The sequence below is a fragment of the Neodiprion lecontei genome, chromosome 6 (assembly GCF_021901455.1).
Source record: "Neodiprion lecontei isolate iyNeoLeco1 chromosome 6, iyNeoLeco1.1, whole genome shotgun sequence".
In the NCBI taxonomy this organism is placed as follows: domain Eukaryota; kingdom Metazoa; phylum Arthropoda; class Insecta; order Hymenoptera; family Diprionidae; genus Neodiprion; species Neodiprion lecontei.
Window position 1 is genome coordinate 4,943,139 of NC_060265.1, and position 18,995 is coordinate 4,962,133.

At 43.2% G+C, this 18,995-nt stretch overlaps 2 protein-coding genes across 5 annotated transcripts; one reads left to right on the forward strand and one right to left on the reverse strand.

The window, feature by feature from the left end:
* Positions 1-528: 528 nt before the first annotated feature.
* On the reverse strand, positions 529-6,465 carry LOC107222437. 2 transcript variants are annotated; one of them, XM_015661811.2, is made up of 8 exons: positions 5,300-6,465; positions 5,055-5,184; positions 4,009-4,203; positions 3,555-3,783; positions 2,866-3,458; positions 2,584-2,760; positions 1,259-2,466; positions 529-657 (listed from the first exon to the last, which is right to left on the reverse strand). In XM_015661811.2, the coding sequence occupies exons 1-7, from the start codon at positions 5,345-5,347 to the stop codon at positions 2,360-2,362; spliced, it is 1,479 nt and encodes a 492-aa protein (XP_015517297.1). In that variant the 5' UTR covers positions 5,348-6,465; the 3' UTR covers positions 529-657; positions 1,259-2,359. The 2 variants fall into 2 exon arrangements, with proteins under 2 accessions (XP_015517297.1, XP_015517296.1); XM_015661810.2 differs by having other exon boundaries at positions 3,555-3,789; positions 5,300-6,463.
* A 2,728-nt stretch (positions 6,466-9,193) lies between these two features.
* Positions 9,194-18,994, forward strand: LOC107222402 (platelet binding protein GspB). 3 transcript variants are annotated; one of them, XM_046744211.1, is made up of 5 exons: positions 9,194-9,617; positions 11,067-11,132; positions 11,732-11,885; positions 12,012-18,413; positions 18,481-18,646. In XM_046744211.1, exons 1-5 carry the CDS (start codon positions 9,567-9,569, stop codon positions 18,510-18,512), a joined length of 6,705 nt encoding a protein of 2,234 aa, XP_046600167.1. In that variant the 5' UTR covers positions 9,194-9,566; the 3' UTR covers positions 18,513-18,646. The 3 variants fall into 3 exon arrangements, with proteins under 3 accessions (XP_046600167.1, XP_046600168.1, XP_015517247.2); XM_046744212.1 differs by having other exon boundaries at positions 9,197-9,617; positions 12,012-13,933; positions 15,008-18,994; XM_015661761.2 differs by having other exon boundaries at positions 9,199-9,617; positions 12,012-18,994.
* The last annotated feature ends 1 nt before the right edge of the window (position 18,995 follows it).

Genomic DNA, 18,995 nt, shown 5'->3' on the forward strand with positions numbered 1-18,995 from the left:
AATGAATACATCAAACTGCGGTCGAATTAATTCATTTATTATAAGCACATGACCTCTGTATATTTGATAAATTATTCCTAAATACATTGAAACATGTATTTATAATGAAAAATCATGCAATGGGCTGTGTAAACTATAAACTATAATCTCTATCGAATAGCTGCTTTTGTGTCAACAGGGCTTTGAGACTCAGTTCAGTTCGTCCTCCTCCTCGTCCACCTCCGACCACCTCCAATAATCGCCAACCACCTCGAACAACCACCGATAACCACCTCGGGTTGTACCTGGAATAGCAATGAATATTTTCAGTATAAGAACACATCAAAAATATTGTTCAAGGATTAATATAATTAATCAATTAATTAATAACATAATCAAATTATTAGCGCATTTGAAGCTACTGAACATGTGCTTGCGCGAAAAATGAATGGAAATAATTTATTGTAAACGTGACAAGTTTGTAATATTTCAGATGAAATATAATTGCAATTGCCAGCAAATATTATAAAAATGTTTTACTCACCGAGCACAAATCCTCGTCCTCCTCGTCCACCGTGTTCTCCTCGTCTTCCTCGTCCTCCTCCTCGTGCACCTCCGACCACTTCCAACCACCGCCAACTACCTCCAACAACTACCGCTAACCACCACGGATTATACCTGGAATAGTAATAAATATTTTAAGTATCAGAACACATCAAAAATATTATGTGAGGATTAATATAATTGATTAATTAATTAATTGATAATATACTAAATTTCATTAGCGCATTTATAGTTACTGAATTTGTGCTTTCGCGAAAAATGAATTGAAATAATTAACTGTAAACATGAAACAGGAACCACGGAGCGCTTGTCCTGGAAGTCTAGTTTCACCGGGTAGCGGACCCGGAGCGCAGAAACTACGGAGCGCTTGTCTCTGAAATCGAATTGCACCAAGAAGCAGACCCGGAGCGCAGGCTCCAAGAGGTTGAGAACCCGGTATTCGAAATTAGCGGAGCGCGACTCTCATCCGTCCGCTCTACTGCGCGGTTGTTTCCAGACTGAGGAATTCGGCTAGCTGATTTTCGTCTATATAGATTGATGACGTCAAGAGAAAAAATTTTTGAGTGACGTCACTTTCTGAACATCCGAACATCCAAACTTTGGTTTCGAACTTTAATACTATGTATGATGATGTATGATGTGATGTATGATGTCTGATGATATGATATGATGTGTAATGGTTTTACTTTTCACATTTCGTACAAGATATACGCACTTTATCGTTCCTGCCGATTCCAGACTCAAGCGGCTAGTCCCTTCGATAGTCAGCCGTTGAATAAAGATATATTCTTCAGTTAAAGGGTCAAGTAATAACGCTGCCGTTCTGCGACAGTTGGATTATCAAAAATTTAGCTCGTACCTTTCAAATGTGTGTTAATATACACTTAAAGTTTCAAGAATCTCCGTTCTTTCTCTCCCTATCACCTTATTAGGTCTTTAAATCACTACACTTCGTTAAATACTCTCTCATATACGGAGCATCCATTTCATCTCGATCAAAATTAGCGCATCCGTGATGTATTACAGTTACTCTGAATTTCTTTCCATCCGAACAATTTTCGCAAATCAATTCTTCGTCTCTACCCAATGTAGATACTTCGCGACTAGCTAAAACAGCGTTTCGATTCTATGCCAACGAAAATTCAAGATCGAGAGACCAAATGAAAAGTTGTTGGAATAATTATGAACAGTATGTAATGTAAATACATGGCGGAGCAGTGGGGCGAAGAGGACGAAGGTGGTCGGGGATGGTTGGAGGTGTTCGGAACTGGTAGGCGGCGGTTCAAATTGCTTCAAAAAATCCTATGACGCAGTATTCAAGACTTTGTGGAGGAGGCTGGGTAGAAATAATGTAACCTAAACTTTTCATAGTCACTTTTGATCGTAGAATCAAAGTTACATCATTCTTATCCTTATTTTTTAATTTATTCGGACGTCTAGAACTAACCGAGGCTGAACCAATTTAAACTGTATTTGATTTAAATATTTCCAGTGTTTGTCATTCAATCACATCATGTATCGTATATTAGTTTTTTTATTTCTGACAATCCTTCACTTTAAGTGGGAAAGCAGCTCTTCCTACGAATGCTATACCATGGAGCCTTTCTTCATGTTATCCTTAACAAAGAAGTTTCAAATCATTGACATTCGATGACCATTGACGTATTGCTGGATTATACTCAGAATGGTGGAATTCATCGTTCCTTTGTATTCGTCGCTCCTCTTTTATCCGTTTCACGTTCACTCGCGACTCGATACCGACAAAGAGGCGTTGAAAACTGGATTCCACAAGTTCCCAGGATGAATTATTTATTCTTCAAGTTCTCCTTCGAAAATTGAACCCTGAGGTAATAGCTGCAGCGGCGTATATCCACGCAGCCATTAAGAAGCAGGCTTGAATAGCGTTTTTAAGGATAAAAATGCCTTGACAGAAAAGAATATTTGTGAATCATACTGGATTATAAAAATTAAGCGTTACTAATCATCGGGACTTCTCAATGACACTTATAACCGTCGACATTACATCTGGCATTTACTTACGTGTCAAGGGTATTGTGGCTAGGAGAGCGACACCGACAACGATATCAGCAGCATCAGATATTCTTGGACATTCTCTTGGCGTCAGGACCTGAAGAGCTGCAGAGGCTGCTCCGCTTCCAATACCAAGGCCAAAACTTGCCAGTGTCATGGCATCCAAAGTCCTCGAAATCCATGTTACTGAAACATAAAAAATTCAAATTCCCAAGAGACACTCAGAGGCTGAAGGTAAGTGAACCACAATATCCGAAAAGTATAATTGTAGTAACTTATATATTAACCCACAATAAAGACCAGCGGAGGCAAAGAAGGGCCCACCAAGAAAGACGAATTGCGATTTTCCGGATTTCTGGTACAGAGCCACGAGCGGTAGCTCAGTTAAAGTCCTGGAGAAGCCACAGAGGCTCACGAGAAAGGCTGTCTCTTCGACCCTGAGGCCGGGCAGAAGCTGGCTCGCGAAGACTGGCAGTATGGAAATGACAACCGCAACGCCGAACTGGTCTCCCAGTCGGAGTAGAACGTTGGCGACAAAAAGCGAGTATGTAAAAGGTGTCAACTCGACGCCTTTCGGCAGGACGTCGATTCCCTTCAAGTTAATATCTCGCGTTTTCTCTTGGAGGTGCGATTCCCGTCCGTGTCTTTCCTCCTGACGGACGCCCCCGTTCACCCCGACGCCCGATTCTTCAGCATTCAGAACCACCGCTGTCTGGTTCTCTTCGTCCTGGTCATGATCACTCTCGCATTCCGATTCCTCGGGAATACCCGGAAGCACCTCAACGTAATAGGGAGGCCGGACTACGTACGAATCGTACTCGATTAGCTGATAAGCCATCCTGTACTGCTCCAGACTTGGAAGCGTTTCAGGAACCGCGGGTGTGCTGCAGGATAAGGAAAGTGTGAAAATACTTCAACCCCAGCAATGCAGGCCACCGCCACTCATCAAGGTCGAGTAAAGACGTAATTATGTCTCATACATGGACACTGTCGTGATACCCTCGTCTGGATTCTGCGGTTCGTCCTCCTCGCAAGCAATTATTGCCTTTGGTTTTACCAGCAGAGCCAGTGGCACCGCATGCAGGGTTATTCCGCTCAGAACCAATAGCGCGTACTTGGGTCCAAGCTTGCGGATGAAGAGGCACGCTATTAGCGGCCACAGCGAAAGACCGATTCCCGAAACACCGGTGCCCATAAGCTTCCATTCTGCTGTACCTTGTGAACGAAGGAAACCGTATCAGAGAATGAAATGATCAGAGTGACATTAGTGCTTGCGGTCACTTTACTTGCAATCTGTATACCTACAGTATACATGAACAGCAATATATGTATATTGTATGTGTATTAAGTGGAAGAAATGAAGGTTTTGCTGAAGTCAAACCAGCAGAATTTTGCCACTCTGGTAAAACTTGTTTGCTGTAATTCACTAGTTACCCGAATGCAACTTCATTAGCTTGATCTGGAGACGAACGAGGCCCATGCCTATTCCCCCCAGAACAACATAGGCCACGTTTCCGGCGAGGATCTCCTGGCACGATGCAGCGATGACGGAAACGGCAACCGTTGTGATTCCAAGGATCGTCGTTACCCGACCCCCGTAACCCCCGATGATCCATCTCCAGCATGCCTCTGATCGTCAATGAAATTTACAGTGAATTTGGACTGTTACTGTTTCGCAAGAAATTAATTACCGAGTCACACGAATACACTTGATACTAACAATTAATCAAACGTGAGCGCATATCGAGGTGCAATCTGCCAATCGTTAATCCCTGATTCTTCGATCGAACGTAACTGCAACTGCAACAATCTATGGGGTGTTCGAACAATAAATATTCGAGAAAATAACAACGCTGATTATTCACCGCTTTACCGATGTTTCAAGAATTTATTTACGGCACCAATGTAGTCATGTAGTGTTTGCGACAAGATTGCTATGATAAAAATCTTGGAATATATGAGTAGAAAAAAACGAACTGAAATAGGTAATCCGATAAAACATGACTCATATACATTCAGCTCTCGCATGTCTGACAATGCGAAAAACACACACGTATCGTGCAAAGTAACCCGTGCATGGTACGCGCGTGAAAATATATGCACCACAGTTTCTATTCCGTAGAGAATCACTGAATAACATTCTCAATCCAATAAACTGTTATATCGTCAAATGCTCAATCCATGTTATCCACTATAATCCAATTTTATTGCTATAAAAACACGTACTTCTATCGAGCGTAGCGGCAGAGGCTTATAATGTGAGTTATACGGCAGTCTATTTGCGCTACACCGTCAACCCGATGATGGATTAATGTCTGGAAGGGCTGCATGTTACCGATAACATCGATAGTCGGTTGTGCATTGGAATAGGGTTTAGCATCGCTTAAGATCGGAAAATATGTAGTAAAAGTAAGAGGTGAGAATGATGGAACACAAGAAAAAAAAACATAAAAAAATTAAAGAATAACATGCAAAATTACCAGATATGTGACGTGTGACGGCGTAGAAGAGGGGCACGCATATTCGAATCCAGTCCAGTTCCGTTTCCTCGTGACTTTTTTCTTCACTGGCAAAGATTCCTTGGGCGAAGAACACGCACTCACTCAGCACCTGTTCACGCGTTCGTTATATACGCGAATTTTAATACTTGCGGCACATTCCCTGTTTTCTGTACGAGTGCGTAATTTACATGCATATATTGTGTGCACTCAATCGTGACTTATACCTGGACCGCCGACACCGATGTAACGATCTTCCAAGTCTCGAACGACATCTCACGTGCTTTTCCGGCAATAAACTTTGCTATCCGATTTTTCTAATTTCTTCTGCACTCCCCTTCTCTATTTTCTTCACTCTATTGCCATCCCTTCAGTTCTTCGATCCTTCTTCGGTGATGAGTTTGACACTACGACTTGCGCCAGACCGCGGAGATTTCAGCGAAAGATTATCTTCCGATTTTCAGGATATAGGAAGGGGGTGGCGAGACGGGGGAGAAAAATTCTGGGAAAATGAACAAATATAAATACAGGAAATACGATGTAATATTGGAGATTATTTACGGTGGCTGTACACGCGATGGACAGTGGTCAAGTATTGAATGCAGGTCTGTAGAAGCGGCTGAAAAAATCTTCGGGAACGAACTGTATACATGTGGGTAATACTCCCGTATATTGCTGATCTTATCGATATCCAGCTACAAGCATTATCTTATCGCGAACTACGGTGCGCCGTATGTACAACGTGCAACCAACATGGGTGACGATGAACGATGGATGCGGAGGTCCGTCACCTCGATCGTGTCAGTGTCATTGCTCACGAATATGATTAACACGTACATATTATGCACTCTGGGTGTATATAAGAGTACATTTAATACAATATTAGGTCTATGTATACTTGCGCACGGACTCGAGTCTTATCCGCGACTGTTGCCATCGACAGCTGCCACTGCGGCGGCTTAAGGACAATTTTTTCTTACTCATCTATACGTACATACAACACGTTTATGTACTTGCTCAACAGACTTTATTTATTGAGAATAATAAGAACGTGCCAAGTTAGCGTTGTTTGATCGGAATGTGTTGTAATATGGCCGCAGAATTAATATCGATCTCTACATGTTACCACTCCTCGAGTCGATTCCTTCGCATCGCTGGATCATCTCGAAAGTCCTTCGAATCAGTGATAAGCTTCACTGGATTTGGTTAATCGAATGGATCATTAACGGGTGATGAAGTATTATCTATTATTGTGTGATCCATGTCTTCACTCCAGGATATTCACGTCTCATTTTTGGTAGGAGTGGATAGTTACTGACGATGATTTTATGTCGAGTTCCAGGATAGGTACATACGTCATAACTGATGTACTGGAACCACTTGGTCATGATGAACATAGTTTCATAACATAGTTTCGTTAAATTAACGAGCTGTTAGATCAAGCGGAGTTTGTACGTTTGGACAAGGGTTATTGCATGAAATAATAAAAAGCATCGAGACATAAAAATTGTTTTATTGATATACGAACGGAGACAGTATAAACGTACGAACAGCCTGGATTACAATTAAGATAGCAATTTAATGACGTTTGCAGATATTTGCGCAGTTGTTTCGCGCGTTGGCATTTTGAAAAAACGCAAACTCACTTATACCCTCCCCACTTTTCCGGCTCCACGTGCCTTGCTGATCGTTACACGTATCACACGCCAAGAAAAAAATATAATGCTGCGTTGGCGATTTGTTAAGTTTCATAGTCGTCGATCGATGTATTAATGATTAACGAAGCGCCAGAGACACTGTTATTAAATTTAGAAAATAGTCAAAACTTTTAATAGCGTCGCATAACATTGTGAAAAATCTAAATCAAGCGCACACTGAATGTGTCAGATTTTGCGATGGTTAGGATAAGAGTGTGGCGTGATTAAGGTAAAAATTGTTAATCAAAAATAAACTAAATACAGGCGTTGAATCCGGCGAACGGTGCGGATTCATATAATAATGAAACGTAATCGGTCTTTACGGTACAACGGTGACCAATCGAATAATATTGCGACTAATATCGATTAATATCGAGGCTATCGTGATGTAGTTATTCGCACATTCGTTCTCGTCCACGTCCCCGCGTGTATACCGAATTTAAAAGATATAAGGCTGTTCCCGTGACAAACGCGCTGCTGGGATTTCGTAACGACAAAGTCAATTGCTCTGATTAGATTAGAATTTTAGAGGCGGCTCGGTACGCAATTCCGTATCATTAATATTGGTATCACTATTGTTGTTATCGACATTATTATTTGGATTATTTTTATGATCGTTGTTATACTTTAGCCACGTATAGTTACTCCTTTATCGAATCATCGAGCAGTGACATGCCCCGTATGCTCTGACACTGTTTATATATACGGAAATTTTACCCACAAAAATCATGTACCATAATTATTTCACATTATAAATACACACAATAAACTTACAATACGCATTACAGCTGGTATGCTTAATTTCCTATCTGTAATACGTAAGCGATCGATCATTGATTCAATCAATCACTCGATTCCAGTCGATCGAAAAATCTCTATCAACCTGTGACGTGAGAAACGTCGAGATCGATTCTACCATGTCAATCAATAGCCCAGTTCAACTGAAAATCTCTTCGAGAACTATTTCTTCGCCATTTTATCTCTAAGGTTTTTTTTCTCTCTAGAATTAGTTGTTCATAACGTAGACATTGTACCATGACTTGTCAAGGGTTGATTCTTATAAAAATTTATGGTAATATCTACCTCGATCGGACTCCAGCTATGAGGGAAAAGCGTTAGAATTTTGCATTGAATAACCCGTTTCTCGATTCCTGAATCCTTCCTTTCCCTGATCCGGAGTAGTCTCTACTGTACTGCAGAGCACAGTCCGGAGTCGTGTGTACGCTCTGTAATAACTAGGTATGCTTCTAATTAGATCACTTTCTTATCACTTGCTGACTGGTTCTGAGAGAAATCGAGTGAAACTGATGCATAGATCGTAGATATGCAGATTGAAAGTAAAATTACTGCAGTAAAATTGGGCAGAAAAGATGGCCAGTGAATTCTGTAAAAACACATAATGTAAGTTTAAACTTCGTCAGTAAAAATGATCCAAAGAATTGTAAATGATCGCAAAACTCTTGAGCTGATATGTTTTTTTTTCTCGTAAATTTCACAATGCGATATGGTACTTTAAAAAAAGAAATTCAACTTTAATCTTTTAGAACAAGATTTCTATTTGCAACACTATTAGTAAGATATTACGGCATTCCAGAACGGCTGATGAGTTCATTTAGCAGCAACAAATCCTTGATTTCATCTTGCTCTGGCTTTATCTGCGATAACTGTGCGACTCATTCTGTTTCATTCTGAAATGTAGGAAGATGAAATTTCGCCTGGAGCTGTAGATATCGCGCCATAGCGTCTTTCTTATCAAAATCAAAACTCATTAAAGAGTCACTATTTGTACGCAGTATCGATACAATTAAGAATTGCCGAAGCTCTAGATTCGCGACGAACGACTGGCAATAGTTCTCCTGTGCATATTGCATCGAATGGAAATAATTTGTACCAACTAGCGTACGGTAAAAATGAAATCATTGGGTTTTCAAAGGAAGATTATTCGAACTGGAGTTTTCACCCCTACGCGCAATCCAGATTTAATAACTTAACAAAGTTGAACCAAATAGTAGCAGGTGGACAATTGTGTGTATAACGGAGGTGAAAATTATTCTCTCTGGTTCGTACAGCCGGAAGTATTCGATCCATGGTTATTATGAATAGAAATTGTGAATTATGAACAGAATTTTACGTAAGTAGTTCCGTCTTATTGACTCTGAGGTTGGCAACTATCAAGCTCTTTGTGGTCCCACAGACGTCATCGCAAAAACAGAGGTGTGATTACACGATCTTAATAGCATCAGTACAGTGGTAGGAACCATTTCTGTTCACGGATGCAGAGTAATGAAGAACGAATTATTATGACCGTGTTAAGACGTCGTTGCTACACCCACACAATGCTCCTGTTCTACCGATCAACAAACACCTACGCGTCGATAAATGAACAGCGAAAGAGAGAAAGAGTGAAGGCGCGAGAAGTTTGAGAAAGAAAGAAAAAAAGAGGAGGAATAAAGGGGGGAAAAGCCAAGACCCGTACTCATCAGTACTTGGGTGTGTTTGGACCCTGTAGTGATAGGGCACAGCTGTAACACTCGTTGGAAATTGTGGTGCCTGTTCGCCATCTTCGAACCCATAAAGTCGCGGCTTTGATCTACCGTAAAAACGGTTTTCCTCCTTTTTTGATCTTCTCACCTCTCGTATTTTCGGTTCAGAGAGCTCAGTTGGCAGTAAGAAACCGCCAATCTACCTGAAATCGGTCTGCGGTGAATTAGTCACAAGGCCATTGTCATATTCATAGTGGAAAACTGAGATACGCGATTTACGCATAAGGTGCCAGAAGGAATATCGAGCTGAAGACATGCAGGGACGAATCACCCGTGGATATTTTATAGTAGTAGCATTGTTTCTGGTAAGCCTGCTTCTTGGCACTTCGCCATTATCTTTCTTTTCGTCATCTTTGCTCGATTTTTTCTTCGACCATTCGATAAACAGCTCTTTGAACCGTTATAGAAATCCTTCGTTAACACTCGCAGCAAATCTAGTGATGGAAAATAAAACAACAAGGCTTCAAACTGATTCGGAAAGTTTCTCTGCGTCGACTTATGAAATGGTTTACATCTTTTTTGTTCTTTTCAAAATTTGATCAAGTTGAGATTTTCTGTCGACTTTTTTACTCCAAGTTGCAATCAATTATAAGTTTATCGAGATTTTTATTATACGCTGAAGCGAACTTTCTGATCAATTTGAAATCTTGGTTTTATGTTTCAAATCTCCAGCTTTGTCACCAGCTTTGGTATCGCAGTGTAGAGCGAAATTGCAAGCCCATTTTGAGCCTGCAACAAAGTTGCAGTTGCAGTATATTCTTGTTGCGAACTACGCTACAAGTAATACGTGAATAGATAGCGATGAAAAATTAAATTATATCAAACAAGAAATGCGTATCGTCAGTTCTTCCGGAATGTTTCATTTATAGGGTTTCACCATCGACGATTGAATTTCGTGATAATAGCGACAGCGTCAGTTCCGTATTTCATTATTAGCCTATTGTTCAAAGAAATTTCACGTTAAAAAATAGAAAGCAAGTTGCAAAGGGTACGCCAAAATATATTGCAATTGTAAATATATAACTAGTTTTTCTCTATTTAGATTTGAATCGAAATGTGCCTTTATTGACTGTTACGTATGTATTAATAATAATAACTGCGTCGGACAATTTGCGGTTTGGCCCGAAATCACGCAAACAATTATTTTCTACTTATCATGTACTTGACGAAAAAATAATAAAATACCAGATTAAACCATGTCTTCTTTTTAACAACCCAATCCCGAAGAATAAACTTGAGCTTTCACATGAATGGGAATAGGAACGAAGTATAGGTCAGCTTGGTTTGATTAATTTGTAACATTTCTAATTAATTTTCGGGATGTTGGTTGCGGTACGCTTATACGCAAACGCTCGCTAAATCACTTTTCAATCTCGACCATATACGAAAGCACTGGTTTGGCGATAAATCATTGCCTTGCAATTATATTCCTAGTGTACCAATAAGTGAGTATGCGGAATATCCATTATTAGAAAATGATTTCATGTTTGTGCCTTAGTTCACAGTCTTTCAATAGCAATCACTAGAAAAATATCTCACAATTACCCTAATTTACTAAAATTATCACATTTATGAGTGTAACGATTTTCCAGTTTTGACACATCCATTGATAACGATTTTATTTTCATACGGTCTTATTCGGTATAATTTACTCACATTATAAGTATAGATTTCAGTAAAATCCTAAACTGAGAACGCTGAAATAAATGAAAAATTATTATGGTATAAAACCAATTATATATATCTTTGAACAGGCTTGCTGCTGGATGAATCCGAATGACGCGATCCCGCACCAAATACGTTCACGTACAAAAAAGCAGGTATATTTTCGCGTGGTACCGAATTATTATCGGCATATTACATCTCATTTCACGAGAAATTTTTGGTTCTTCATTTCTAATCAAGTTTTTCCATTTTATAGCTCACACTTACCTTCCTGTTCAGAAGTGGCATATAACACATATGCATATAAAACACACGATTGGGCAGCGGGTATCAGCTTGAAATTGGATTTCAGAACACATTTCGTCTTACTTTATAGTTCATTTTTGCATTTATGAACAGAACAAACGGGTGGGGTACAAAAATACAAAAGATTAAAACGTTGACGGCACGAAATCCTGAAAGTCAAACTACCGACAGTTGAAAACGTAGGAAGACCATAAATACGAAAGAGATAACTTGTAGAAAAATATAAATTGATAACGCGAAAATGTATAAATAAATTTATACCGATTTTTTTTTTTTTGACTGGCCAAGATTTTGAAGGGCAATATGATTCCATGTGGTTAGCTAGTAATAACAGTACAGTATTTTTTTTAATTTCCCGCGACTCTCTTTCAACCTTTGTTTTAAATTTTAACCGTAATACGTCAGACCTCGAATAATCGTGATTCGATTTTTATTTAACGTTGAACAGGTAAGTCATCGGGTCAACCACAAGTCAGCTGCAAATACAGCGAGCCTGTCTTACGATGCACTTGGACATTTGGACCTAAGACGAGACCGGAAGTCGGTACTACCGGGTGGCCGTGAGAAATGGAGGTCCTTGAAACGAACGCTGAGTTCAGGAGGTAAAATGAGAAACATTAACGTGAGCGAAAACAAAAATATTGCACCCTACTTGCTCAAGAATGTTGAACTCAATCGAAAGATCGGGTTTCTGGAACATTTGACTCAATCGGAGGATCGAGTTCCAGAGTTTCCGTGGACGGTGATGGAACCGTTGAAAGTACAGGCGAAAAACTGCACCGAACCCCATAACTCGGATGACAGATATTCGAGCAGCTTCAACGTGAATTCGACAGTTAAATCTATCTACGCTGGTAACGATTTCGAAGTAGCAGGTGAAGCCGAGACGAAAAGAACCAGCAGCGTACACGTTGGCGAGGATATCACGCTGTGTTGGATAGAGACTACGACCATCAAGGAGGACCACCACATGCATCCAGTGCAGAGACAAGTGCTCAGAGAGTACACTATATCCTTCGAGAATGCTGCAACCATACCAGAACGGTATCTTGAATGTATTCAGCTGGAGGGCGAGGTCGATTCAACGGACAGCAGCTTTCCAAAATCGACCTTGTTCGAAGTGGTGGATGAAAACACTCGGCATAGTCGTGTTGTCAACTTTACTACGGTGAGTCACACCGACGACTTAACCGTATGGCAGCACAAGCGAGTCCAGTGCGGAGTAGGCCCAGTTGTCACCAAAAACGTCATTGAGTGGGCCGCGGAACGAGCGGAACATCCGAAGAGGAGAATCGAGATCAAGGTCAGTCCCAAGATCCACCGGCTCACCGCTGTTCCCACCGAGACCGAACCCTGCACAACGGACCTCATAGACTGGCAAGTTACGTCAACCACCACTTCTTCCTTCATCGTGGACTGTGGCCCAGGATCAACCTGCGAGAGCTACAGCAACTGCGCCGAAGAAAACTGTGGCTATTCTTCGACTTCTGAGGTAGACGTGTCTAACAATCTTTGGCAGGAACAAGCTACCACGGCTTCCATAACACTCTCGGATAGTTCGGAATCGGAAACGTCAGTGACTACGACCACCGAAGTCTCAACTGCAATGTCGTCAAACTCGTATAACCAGGACTGTGGCCCAGGATCGACCTGCGAGAGCTACAGCGACTGCGCCGACGAAAACTGTGGTTATTCTTCCATTTCTGAGACAGACGTGACTGACGATTTTCGGCAAGAACAAGCTACCACGGCATCCATAACACTCTCGGATAGTTCAGAATCGGAAATTTTAGTGACTACGACCACCGAAGTCTCAACTGCAATGTCTTCAAACTCGTATAACCAAGACTGCAGCCCAGGATCGACCTGCGAGAGCTACAGCGACTGCGCTGACGAAAACTGTGGCTATTCTTCGATTTCTGAGACAGACGTGACTGATGATCTTCGGCAGGAACAAGCTACCACGGCTTCCATAAAACTCTCGGACAGTTCGGAATCGGAAATTTTAGTGACTACGACCACCGAAGTCTCAACTGCAATGTCTTCAAACTCGTATAACCAAGACTGCAGCCCAGGATCGACCTGCGAGAGCTACAGCGACTGCGCCGACGAAAACTGTGGCTATTCTTCGATTTCTGAGACAGACGTGACTGACGATCTTCGGCAGGAACAAGCTACCACGGCTTCCATAACACTCTCGGATAGTTCGGAATCGGAAACGTCAGTGACTACGACCACCGAAGTCTCAACTGCGATGTCGTCAATCTCGTATAACCAAGACTGCAGCCCAGGATCGACCTGCGAGAGCTACAGCGACTGCGCCGACGAAAACTGTGGCTATTCTTCCATTTCTGAGACAGACGTGACTGACGATTTTCGGCAAGAACAAGCTACCACGGCATCCATAACACTCTCGGATAGTTCAGAATCGGAAATTTTAGTGACTACGACCACCGAAGTCTCAACTGCAATGTCTTCAAACTCGTATAACCAAGACTGCAGCCCAGGATCGACCTGCGAGAGCTACAGCGACTGCGCTGACGAAAACTGTGGCTATTCTTCGATTTCTGAGACAGACGTGACTGATGATCTTCGGCAGGAACAAGCTACCACGGCTTCCATAACACTCTCGGATAGTTCGGAATCGGAAATTTTAGTGACTACGACCACCGAAGTCTCAACTGCAATGTCTTCAAACTCGTATAACCAAGACTGCAGCCCAGGATCGACCTGCGAGAGCTACAGCGACTGCGCCGACGAAAACTGTGGCTATTCTTCGATTTCTGAGACAGACGTGACTGACGATCTTCGGCAGGAACAAGCTACCACGGCTTCCATAACACTCTCGGATAGTTCGGAATCGGAAACGTCAGTGACTACGACCACCGAAGTCTCAACTGCGATGTCGTCAATCTCGTATAACCAAGACTGCAGCCCAGGATCGACCTGCGAGAGCTACAGCGACTGCGCCGACGAAAACTGTGGCTATTCTTCGATTTCTGAGACAGACGTGACTGACGATCTTCGGCAGGAACAAGCTACCACGGCTTCCATAACACTCTCGGATAGTTCGGAATCGGAAACGTCAGTGACTACGACCACCGAAGTCTCAACTGCGATGTCGTCAATCTCGTATAACCAAGACTGTGGCCCAGGATCGACCTGCGAGAGCTACAGTGACTGCGCCGACGAAAACTGTGGCTATTCTTCGATTTCTGAGACAGACGTGACTGATGATCTTCGGCAGGAACAAGCTACCACGGCTTCCATAACACTCTCGGATAGTTCGGAATCGGAAACGTCAGTGACTACGACCACCGAAGTCTCAACTGCGATGTCGTCAATCTCGTATAACCAAGACTGTGGCCCAGGATCGACCTGCGAGAGCTACAGTGACTGCGCCGACGAAAACTGTGGCTATTCTTCGATTTCTGAGACAGACGTGACTGATGATCTTCGGCAGGAACAAGCTACCACGGCTTCCATAACACTCTCGGATAGTTCGGAATCGGAAACGTCAGTGACTACGACCACCGAAGTCTCAACTGCGATGTCGTCAATCTCGTATAACCAAGACTGTGGCCCAGGATCGACCTGCGAGAGCTACAGCGACTGTGCCGACGAAAACTGTGGCTATTCTTCGATTTCTGAGACGGACGTGACTGATGATCTTTGGCAGGAACAAGCTACCACGGCTTCCATAACACTCTCGGATAGTTCGGAATCGGAAACGTCAGTAACTACGACCACCGAAGTCTCAACTGCAATGTCTTCAAACTCGTATAACGAAGACTGTGGCCCAGGATCGACCTGCGAGAGCTACAGCGACTGCGCTGACGAAAACTGTGGCTATTCTTTGATTTCTGAGATAGACGTGACTGACGATCTTCGGCAGGAACAAGCTACCACGGCTTCCATAACACTCTCGGACAGTTCGGAATCGGAAACGTCAGTGACTACGACCACCGAAGTCTCAACTGCAATGTCGTCATTCTCGTATAACCAAGACTGTGGCCCAGGATCAACCTGCGAGAGCTACAGCGACTGCGCCGTCGAAAACTGTGGCTATTCTTCGATTTCTGAGATAGACGTGACTGACGATCTTCGGCAAGAAAAAGCTACCACGGCATCCATAACACTCTCGGACAGTTCGGAATCGGAAACGTCAGTGACTACGACCACCGAAGTCTCAACTGCAATGTCTTCAAACTCGTATAACCAAGACTGCAGGCCAGGATCGACCTGCGAGAGCTACAGCGACTGCGCCGACGAAAACTGTGGCTATTCTTCGATTTCTGAGACAGACGTGACTGATGATCTTCGGCAGGAACAAGCTACCACGGCTTCCATAACACTCTCGGATAGTTCGGAATCGGAAACGTCAGTGACTACGACCACCGAAGTCTCAACTGCGATGTCGTCAATCTCGTATAACCAAGACTGTGGCCCAGGATCGACCTGCGAGAGCTACAGCGACTGTGCCGACGAAAACTGTGGCTATTCTTCGATTTCTGAGACGGACGTGACTGATGATCTTTGGCAGGAACAAGCTACCACGGCTTCCATAACACTCTCGGATAGTTCGGAATCGGAAACGTCGGTAACTACGACCACCGAAGTCTCAACTGCAATGTCGTCAATCTCGTATAACGAAGACTGTGGCCCAGGATCAACCTGCGAGAGCTACAGTGACTGCGCTGACGAAAACTGTGGCTATTCTTCGATTTCTGAGATAGACGTGACTGACGATCTTCGGCAGGAACAAGCTACCACGGCTTCCATAACACTCTCGGATAGTTCGGAATCGGAAACATCAGTGACTACGACCACCGAAGTCTCAACTGCGATGTCGTCAATCTCGTATAACCAAGACTGTGGCCCAGGATCGACCTGCGAGAGCTACAGCGACTGCGCCGACGAAAACTGTGGCTATTCTTCGATTTCTGAGACAGACGTGACTGATGATCTTCGGCAGGAACAAGCTACCACGGCTTCCATAACACTCTCGGATAGTTCGGAATCGGAAACGTCAGTAACTACGACCACCGAAGTCTCAACTGCAATGTCGTCAATCTCGTATAACGAAGACTGTGGCCCAGGATCAACCTGCGAGAGCTACAGCGACTGCGTCGATGAAAACTGTGGCTATTCTTCGATTTCTGAGACAGACGTGACTGACGATCTTCGGCAGGAACAAGTTACCACGGCTTCCATAACACTCTTGGATAGTTCGGAATCGGAAACGTTAGTGACTACGACCACCGAAGTCTCAACTGCAATGTCGTCAATCTCGTATAACGAAGACTGTGGCCCAGGATCAACCTGCGAGAGCTACAGCGACTGCGCCGATGAAAACTGTGGCTATTCTTCGATTTCTGAGATAGACGTAACTGACGATCTTCGGCAAGAACAAGCTACCACGGCATCCACAACACTCTCGGATAGTTCGGAATCGGAAATTTTAGTGACTACGACCACCGAAGTCTCAACTGCAATGTCTTCAAACTCGTATAACCAAGACTGCAGCCCAGGATCGACCTGCGAGAGCTACAGCGACTGCGCCGACGAAAACTGTGGCTATTCTTCGATTTCTGAGACAGACGTGACTGATGATCTTCGGCAGGAACAAGCTACCACGGCTTCCATAACACTCTCGGATAGTTCGGAATCGGAAATTTTAGTGACTACGACCACCGAAGTCTCAACTGCGATGTCGTCAATCTCGTATAACCAAGACTGTGGCCCAGGATCGACCTGCGAGAGCTACAGCGACTGCGCCGACGAAAACTGTGGCTATTCTTCGATTTCTGAGATAGACGTGACTGACGATCTTCGGCAGGAACCAACTACCGCGGCTTATATAATATCTTCGAATAGTTTGGAATCGGAAACTTCAGTTACTACCTTCACCGAAGCCTCAACGGCGATGTTCTCAATTGCGAATAACGAACACAAAATCGTTAACTATCTTCCACCTCCTGTCTTCGAAAGACCCACACCAATGACTGATCAGCCTATCGATCCTTCTGAAGCGACCACCGCGTCACTTGCATCATTGTATGACATTCCGAACGCCGGCTTTGACAAACTCACCACAACGTCCTTTCACGAAATCACGACCTCAGCGCTATCAGACGTCAAGTCACCTGAATTCACAGAAGACGTCTCGATCTTGAGCGTGACGATGAATCACGATATAGTACACGATGTAGAGACCGGTGATCAGACGGTGGATTTCTCGCCAGCTAATGATGATTCGTATTTCAGCCCTAGCGATTCAGATGAAACAAGCAAATCGAACGCTTCTGACGAAACATCAGTGTCCTGTGAAAGTGGGGGGTCCTGCGTTCATTCGATACTCTTTGAGCGAACAACAAACTCTTGGGAAGACGAAACCAGCATTGAGACCGAAACCCGTAGAGACGGAAAAAAGACTAATATTGAACAACTTCCCGTGACTTTGACGACCGACACCGGCTACATTCAGATTACGAAATTCGGCAGTTATGATAGTGTGGAATACCTTGCTGACAAAAATGTGGCGTCCACCACTAAGACCGGCGAAACTCATAATGGAGACGAGTTTTCGCCACGCGTGACGATTGTTGGTTTGCTAGATTTCGAAAGTAATCGAGCGACTCAGTTACCTTCTTGCGATTCTAACTCAGAAAATTGCAGTTATACTAGGGAAAGCACCAACTCATCTTGCGACAAAGAGTCTGGTGGCTGCTCTCCAGACAACTTAAAAATCTGTGACAGTGATTCAACTGGCAGTTGTGCTTCACCACAGCACGCTCGAGATTTCCCTGAATTACCATCAATGACAAGCTCAACCCCCATTGAAGTCAGTAACACTTCAACGACCATGAATGATGTACCAACAATTAATTTAAAGCAGAGACACAAGTTGGGACTGAGGATCAAGATACTGCTTGAGCATGTAGATGACAATAAAGAGAAGCAGAAGCTAGTTGAGGTCAATAAGCATTTACTGTTTCGTGAGCAGGCGGATGAACAAACGGACCAGACACTGATTAATCAAATCGGGGCGTTGAACAACAATATTGACATTCAGACCGTTCAAGCATTATTCAATTGTTCGACTGTAGAAAAACTCGCTGGAGATCTGGGTAATATTTCAGCTGAATATCTCGCGTTGCACGGTGGAGCCAAAAATATACGCGTTAACAATTCCAGGAACTCACACTGGCGCAAGAAAAGGGACGTGAGTTCACTGTCCAAACGAGACGTGGATTCAAATTTGAAAATGAGTCTGCCAGAAATACTCGCTGATGTTCATGCCGGATTGGATCACGTTATGAGTCAAATACCGTCAGAACACGCAGTGGTTAAACGGAGCGGAAGAATGATAGAACACGAGATCCCACAATCTCACATACTGGAACTCATATCGAATCCGCAGGATAATCGCATCCACGCTAGAATTAAAAGAAACATAGGTATCAATGACGTAGCAATTAATGAAAAAGATATGCCGAAAGACCTTCAGGAAGTTGGTCACTGGTCCAACGAGGGAGTAAGAAGGGGATTGAACAGCGGTTACGTTCGGACTCTCACTGAGTTTACTATTTACAGGGGTCCATAAGCACAGTGCTAAATATAGGATAGACCAACGATAATTGTATTATAAACGATCGTGCAAATAAAAAGTTATGTAGTTACACACGAGTCTTGTACCACGTGGTGAAAAT